The sequence below is a fragment of the Aplysia californica genome, unplaced genomic scaffold (assembly GCF_000002075.1).
Source record: "Aplysia californica isolate F4 #8 unplaced genomic scaffold, AplCal3.0 scaffold00828, whole genome shotgun sequence".
Lineage (NCBI taxonomy): Eukaryota > Metazoa > Mollusca > Gastropoda > Aplysiida > Aplysiidae > Aplysia > Aplysia californica.
In genome coordinates, this window is record NW_004798098.1 from 312,465 (window position 1) to 320,938 (window position 8,474).

At 40.1% G+C, this 8,474-nt stretch overlaps 1 protein-coding gene across 1 annotated transcript in view; it reads left to right on the plus strand.

Annotated features, from left to right (window-relative positions):
• Positions 1-5,922, plus strand: part of LOC101864340 (RNA 3'-terminal phosphate cyclase) — a gene marked incomplete in the record, with an annotated part of 45,488 nt that extends 39,566 nt beyond the window's left edge. The window contains 1 exon segment of the mRNA XM_013088900.2: positions 4,916-5,922. Coding sequence (XP_012944354.1) covers positions 4,916-5,011 — 96 coding nt within the window.
• Between the last annotated feature and the right edge of the window lie 2,552 nt (positions 5,923-8,474).

The window sequence follows — 8,474 nt, forward strand, 5'->3', positions numbered from 1 at the left end:
GACCTTATGCAGTTGCGAGCGCCGTTAGACCTCTACTAAATAATAAAATTTAATCTGATGTGGTTTGCTTCTTTTTTCCTATCAAACATCTATCGTCCCTATCTCCCTTCCTTTTTTTTATGTTTGTTACCCCCTAATTTGTAACAGCTCTAATCTTCTGTCGCTCATATGACCTTATGCAGTTGCGAGCGCCGTAAAACCTCTACTAAAACAAACAAAAAAGGGTGCCATTCCTTGGTTCTACTCCTTTTTACAATTTTTGTGTTTTGTCTGTCTATCTGGCCGTTTTCACCGCACTGAAATGAGAGCCCTAACTCTTTCCTTTCCCTCTTTTGTCCTGTCTGTCTTTCTTGTTTTGCGGATGGTTGGAGGGCGCCACTGGTAGGTCCTACTTCTTTACTTTCCCTCTGTTGTTTCTTTCTGTCTGCCATGCTTTTTTCCCCGCATTATGTGACCGTTATGGTGTCGATATGCTTCTCTTTACTCGAACAAACAAACTTCCTTGCTTTTCCCCGGCTTTGAGTGACCGTTATAGTGTCGGTGCACTTCTCTTTACTCAAACAAACATACTAACAGACAGACAATAGCATGTACAATGCTTGTATATAAGAGAATCCAGAGGTTACATAACAATCATGGATTGCATTTATATAGCGCGTGTCCTCTTATACAATGCTCTATGCGCTTAACATGAAACATTTATTATGGAATTATAAATCAATTTTATAGGCACATACAGACTTCAACAAAAGTTAGGGACCGTTTGCAAGCACTCTGAGAGGTTCTCTTGGGTCGACCTGCACGTGGGTTTGTTGTTGTTTGTTCTTGGGGGGTTTTCTTGACTGATCTAGTGGCTTGGTGGCGCTGCCTCAGGCGGACAATGACAGAGCATGACACTGCGAGCCTTCTGGCAACTTCTCGGACTCCAACTCCATCCTGCAGCCACGCCATAGCCCTGGCACGATCAAAGTCTCTCAGTTTTCGTTTTGGTGGCAAGTTGATGCGATACCAGATTTTGCGCAAACGGTGGCTTATATTGCCACTAAAGTGAGCACAGTTCGAGACCGTACGTCCGTTTATGTGCACCAGAAATTTTAACTGAGGAACGTCCTTGGTGTCTCACACAAGTCGATAAAAAAAACATCAAATTAGGCTAAAATTCCCCGAGGATTTCCGTGCTGCACGTGGTGGTTTTGGTCCTTTATAAGGCTTTGTAGTACGCGTTGGTAACCCATTAACACTTTTAGAGCAAAAGTTTCGAAACATTCCTTGCTGTCTTTTTTCGGATATTTTTAAAAATTAGGACTGTCTGTCAAGGTGGTCCTTAACTTTTGTTGAAGTCTGTAGTATTACATACGCATGCACACACATACCCACGCATGCACGCACCCATACGCACATACAAACTCACGACGATCTACAGCTTGGATCAAAATAATAATATGATGATGAAAATACGAGCGACAACCAAGGCCTTCATGTGTGATATACGCTATATGTGTAGGGGGCTCCAGTGGCAAGGTGAGCAGTGAGTTCAGACCATAGATGTACAATATAGTACTAGATACAGTACGCCCCTCTCTCGCCTTGCTGCGCGATGGCCACATTTGACAGCGGCGTCCGCCATGTTTTTTGTGGCAAGTCGTGTGAAGGAGTTCATTCTAAAGCAATGGGCTAGGCATGTTTTCTCTCTCTCTCATACGCGACTGGCGAGGCTTGGTTCTTGTTGATTTTTTTTTTTACATGGGCGCCGTGGCGTACTATATCTAAATTACTAAATTGCAATAATACGGCGTTCTTTCTACAACTAGATCTACAAATAAATGTATTATTAAATAGATAGAGATAGAGATATGGGCTTAAAAAAAGGAAGAAGAAAAAACAACCTTTATTTCTTCATCAGCACTTTATCTACGAGGTGGTTTATTTCTTATTGACCGAATCAAAGCGTATAGGGCCTATAGAACTTTTAAAAAGAAGTATGAAAAGATGTGGGTGTCATGGGAACCTTCCTTAACCACCCCACCCTCTCTCTCCTCCCGAATCCCAATACCAACACTTCCCCGGCCCCCCTCACCCCCTCAGATATATGAGTTCGTCATCAAGTTAAATCAGGATGAGCCATAGGGGAAAAAATCCAGAGTTTTTCAGCCTTTAGGTGTAGGAATGCAATGAAGCTCTTGATAAAGCAAATTCAGTCAAACAAATGATGAATACATGTACTGGTATTTTTAAAATCGAGTTAAACTTTCCCTTGTGACATTTCAACAGGAAACTGTATTTTTCTTTCATATGTTCACTTTAAAAAAAAGTATACTAAATTATAAGTAGTGTTTTCTTATGTCGGTATTAAACTTTGGTTTATATTGATTTTAAGAACTAAAGTAGACCATATACAGCACTTAAACTAAAACTCCTTCTATTGCTGTTTTAAGTAAATCTAATTTTGGACATTAATAAAACAACTGTGACAACTCTTGACTCACTAAAGATAAAAAAAAGTGAACTTAAATGTTGTTTTGTAGCCTAGTCAATTGTTTTTCTACTCAGTGTAGTGATAACTGAAACAAACTCAAATGTGTCCGTGTCACATAACCTCGTACGGACTCTAGTTTAAAAGGGGGTAACTCTATGGTTCAGACTCAACAAGTAATGTCAAGCAAGTGTCGGTGACACGAGGTTTAGATGGGTTGTCACTTGAGTGTGTCCTTGAGCAAGACACAACAACTCAAGTTCAAAATACAGGGCGCTGCACAGTGGCGACCGGCAATGGCATGGTTGTAAATTGTTCTGTACTGGTGTAATATTGTGTGTTTATGTATGTATGTGTGCATGTATTTAAGTATGTTTGTATTCATAATTATGTATGTATGTATGTATGTATGTATGTATGTATGTATGTATGTATGTATGTATGTAGAAGTGTCTTTAGGCCATTCCCAAAGGGGGGCCATTTCTCGTTCGTGTGCAGTAGAATTGTAAATGGACTGATTCATCAATGCCACGCTCATAAGGGTGCCTGATCTACAACAGGGAACTGCTGCTTTTTCTTTCCTAATCCTTACTATTGTCTTTTTCCTCTACTTCTTTTGTATGTTTGTCACACTCTTCTGATCCAGTATTTCCGGGGTGCCTTGAAAGTCGAAACAGACTTTGTGCTGTTGAATCTAGAGAGGTGAGTCTGATTCCCTGTAAGGACTTATCTGTTGACATCCATCCCTTGGCGTTCATATAACCTTATACAGTTGCGAGCGCCGTAAAACCTCTACTAAAACTTTTAAAAACCAAATTGGTGGGTGGTTGGCGGATGTTCTGGTGTGGTTTGCTTCTTCTTTCCTATCAAAAGTCTATCGTCCTTATCTCCCCTCCTTCTTTTTTATGTTCGTTACTCTCTTGTAACACCTCTAATCTTCTGTCGCTCATATGACCTTATTATGCTGTTGCGAGCGCCGTAAAACCTCTACTAAAACTAAAACTAAAATCCAAATTACCCCTCTGGGATCAATAAAAGTGTAATTTATTATTTATTGATATTATATCTCAAAGAGTGTCTTCTCATTATCTCCCCATTTCTGGTCGCTACTTTGCTGTACCAGTACTTTGTTTGGTTGTTGTTGTTGTGTTTTTTTTTTTAGCTAAGGCTAGTCTTGTCTTGCTCAAGGACATTATTATTTACTGGCATCAGTGGTGTAGCCGTTACGCGCTTTGCAGTTGCATGCAGAATTTCTTAGTTCGATTCTTATTCTTGTGTGGGGAGAATTACATCGTGCATCTCTAGTCTTTCTGCTGGAACGCTGTAGCATGCTCTGCCAGGGTTCGTCAAAGCATGTCTCCTAAATGTCTGAATTTTATCGATGGGAGCGTTAAACACCCTCATCTTAATTTTTTTTAAAGAAAAAGACACACATCTCTGTGACCACCCGTCTAAAAGCCGCTTCGCCGACATTGCTCGAAGTTATCATGTGACCATGAGCTCTTTAACCCTGAACCATTGGAGCTCCCAACGTAGCTTCATCATCGGGTAGTGGTGAATACTGTTTTAATTTGCTCCAGCTGTTAAATATTAGCCCCCTACATTTATTACGAAATACAGTACAATACCCGTATTACGAAAAAAAATGCATGTTACGAAGCGGACGTCTCAGTGAAAAAAGCTTTCGCTGTTAAACTTTCTGTGCGTGCTTGAAACCCTGTGTCCTGTGCCATTTGCAAAGTCTGTGTCCATTCCTTTGCCTGTCTGACCAATAGAGGCTCTCCATTATCTCAGTTTGTATCATACTTGAATATGGGGTGTATGGCCCTGGTTCAAACCCCCGACTGGGCTTTCTTGAACTGGAATCGTTCTGTTGAATTTTCAAGGCCCTAGATCCACATCTATCTGGCTCGGTGCTATCGGAGCTGAACGTTAAATTCCGAGGCCCCCGCCTCTTAAATGACCCAACTAACATTATTTGACAGAAGCATTAACCAAACACTTTTTTACTTTTTATGTTTTTGGCTGGTGGATGCTCTTGTGTGGTTTGCTCTTTCTTTCCTATCAACCATGTATCGTCTTTATCTCCCCCCCCCCCTTTTTTTTTCTTAAAACGTAGATGTTGCTATCTCCAGTAACACCTCTAATCGTCAGGACTTATATGATATGACCTATCTGTGTTGAAGTGCCCTAAAACTATTACTAAAACTAAACTGAAGCTTACTTTGTTTTTGTGGGTGGTTGGCAGGTGCTCTGGTGTGGTTTGCTTTTTCTTTCCTTTGAAACATCTATCGTCCTTATCTCCTTTTCTTCTTTTTTATGTTTGTTACTCTCTTGTAACACCTCTAATCTTCTGGCGCTCATATGTCATATGACCTTATGCTGTTGCGAGAGCCGTAAAACGTCTACTAAAACTAAAGCTTACTTTGTTTATCTCATCAGGCTGAGTTCTCTCTGGAGGTGGTGGACGAGTCCAAAGGCACCATGATGTTGACCTGTGAAGGCATCGGACACCAGAACCCCTACCTTTCTTCCTAGCCGGACAGGGCGCATGGCAAGCGCAATATAACATCACGACGGTGTTGTCGCTGTCTGTTAGTGACGTCGCGAAGCTGTTTACTGCTGTTGGTGAGGGTACTGGGCATCATCTGCTAAAGTGAATTAAAAGATGCGAGATCACTAATTTTTTTGTTTTAAAATACTGTAAAGCACCTTCAAAATTGCCTATTTTGTGGGTGGTTAGTAAGCGCTCTGTTCCTTCTTTCCTGCCAAACATCTGCTGTCATTGTCTCTATTCCTTTTCTTTGTATGTTGTAATTACTCTCTAGTACTATATACTAATATGACTTATTTGTGTTACAACTACCACAAAACTTACTAAAACTTACTTAAAAACTTGAACACATTTGTGTCTAGTAGGGCGTTTTAGTTTTACTCACACAAAACAACATGAAATCTGTAGAACATGTTGAATTTGAGAGCTTGTCGCAGGAAATGCAATTATCAGTTGATGATACCAATATTTATTACAATGGTTTGTGAGTACGTATGTGTATATTTTTTTGTGTGCAAATATGTAGGCGCGTAGGCTACATGTAGGCCTACACTCTCTCTGTTTGTGTTTGAGCGTTTGCATGGGTGTGGGTGAGTGAGAGAAGCGAGAGTGGGTAAAAGAGTGAAAGTCTTGGAAAGAGACAGTTTGTGTGTGTGTGTGTGTATGTGTGTGTGTGTGTGTGTGTGTGTGTGTGTGTGTGTGTGTGTGTGTGTGTGTGTGCGTGCTTGCTCAGGTACACATTCATGTATTTATTCTGGTATTTTGACCGTTAAAGAACAAATGTGTAGTCCACATATTTGTTGTTGTTGTTAAAAGCTAACTGGACTCTTTCTGAGCCGAATGAATAAGTATGAATAAACTATTGAGCCTTGGCTGGCTGCTGATGTGTGAACAATGCTGTGTTATTGTTACTGTTGTGCTATTGTTGTTCAGTAAGTCTAAGTGGGAATTGAAATATAGGGGATGGGGTTTTTTGTACGTGCTGATTATGTGCTTGTTTCAGAAACTTGTTTTGAGTTGTAATGCAGACAGGAAAACATATTCTTCATTTCGACTGATCTTTTAAAATAACCCATAAACCTTGACAGTTACCAAAGAATGAAAAGTACATGTAGCAAATACAGTTAAAAAAGAATGAACCGATTTCATTGCGCAATATTTTAATTAGGAAAAGCAATTGAAAACTTGAGCTGAGTCACAGGTATTGTATTCACAATCAAATTTTATTTCTTGCCTTACTTTACGCGTGTTCAATGTGGCCATCCATCAACAGCATTGGCAACATATGAGATAAGAGAATTTATCCCTGACACGTTTTTTCATATCACGGTCCATTGAGTTGATCACTGTTTTTATTTGATGTTTAAAGTCATTGAAGTTAGTGGGTAGCAGTGGAACATAAACGCGATCTTTTACATATCCCTACAAGTAAATTCACACACGGTGAGGTCTGGGGATCTAGCAGGCCTAGCACTGGGAGTACGGTCTTAGGCCCCTTTCCGACCAATCCATCACATGGGAACTTTTTTAAATTAAAATTTTTTAAATCTCGAATCATCCGATTCCAATGTGGCAGTGCTCCACCTTGTTGAAAAATGGAGTCATGCTGATCTACTCGTTGTGATGTGAAGAGCCAGGTTTGGAGCATATCGGAATAGGTTTGTCCTGTAAGGATATTTCCTTCAAAGAAAGAACGGCGCGACAACAGCACCCCCTGTAACAGCTATTCAAACGTTAGATAATTCCTCTTTTAAATGGTCACTGACTCATTCCATAACGATGCTTGAGAACTGAAGCAATTCGTCATAAAATCAGTTTTTTCTTTTTATTTTTAATCACCCTGTATTATTTTAGTCTCTTGTTCGGCGAGAAAACAAAACATGTACATGTACATGTAATCGCATGTTGTCGTTCTTATCAGTGGTCGAATTGATCAATTACGAAAAGACGTATGATAGAGATGTTGCTGCTGTTTCTCGTTTTGTAGATGTGTCTCAGAATGTGGAATATGAGTTTCTTGAACTAAGCCGCGGACTTGATATACGTTAGTGAATGTTTGCGTCTGTGATTGAAAGTGTTTATTACTCACATTGTTATAAACCATTGCTCGGGCACAATGGACACCATGGTAGTTCAGTTAGTTGGTTTTGGGATTGAGAGGCACGCACCTACATGACAATGGGTATGATTCAGTCGAACCTGCTTTAACAGCCACCTGTCCAAAACAATCACGACATATACACACGAACACTTTCCACCTTCTTCCTTGCATTAATTTTTGTTTATAGTAACAATGTCCAGGACGTCCACCTGATTAAAACAAACCCTTTTCTCTTCGACAATGGGTGGCTGTCTTGTACAGTTATAATTGTATTTGTCGAAATCCCAGTGGCATCCTCTCTCTAAACACCCACAAGTCAGGCTGTAGACATTTCATCACGATAGCGGATGTTTGCTGAGCATTACGGACAGGTGCTTCTGCTCTCTCTCTCTCTCTCTATCTCTCTCTCTCTCTCTCTCTCTCTCTCTCTCTCTCTCTCTCTCTCACACACACACACACACACACACACACACATACACATAGACACACACAAGTAATAATATGTAACCGTTTTGTTTTTAGGCCCCTTTCAACATTGTTAGTTTGTGTAAGAAGAGGTGGGACTTATGACCATCTCCGATAAAATCGAATCTAGTCTAGTATGTTGTACGTAGAAAGCCTTGGAGACTCTCCAGACAACCAAAGTTCAAGTTCACTGGTCAGGGAAATAGGAATTGAAGCCAATGCCTAAGTTCGGGTCACACTCCTAGTCCTAGTCCTCTTGGTAAAAAATCGGGGGCTGGACAGTTGCCAACGATTTTGCCTTCACATTAACAATGACCGACTTCTTTGAGCACTAAAGCATAGATCTTATTATTGGAAATCAACAGTCGCAACGTTGAACTAAGCGCAACGGTCAAAGGGTAGTGGGCGGGCAAAGGGGCCATACTGGGTTCACTGACTGTTTGGGACGTATAATTATTTTTTTCTAATCTATCTAATAATACATATAATACAGCAATCTGTATGTATGCATGTGTGTATACTTAGTATACATATTATATCAATATGTTGTCTGTTTAATTTTTTTAATAGTTTAGTAAGAGTTTTGCGGCGCTCACAACTGCATAAGGTCGTACATTATATGATCGGGAAACTAACAGAGCCACGCACTTTCGAAAAAAAATAACAACAACTATCAAATCCAGTTTGAAGGTAATATAAAAAAGCAACCCCCTCCCTCCTCCCAACCCTCCCAGAAATCTCTAATCGTAACAAAATAATAAAACTTAAAATATAAAGACAAATATGGCGAGCGATCCCAAAGGCCTACAGGTAAAATGATAATGTTTATGTTAAAAGGGATGTGTCTGTGTTCAGAACGCTTGCGTACCTGTGTGTGTGTG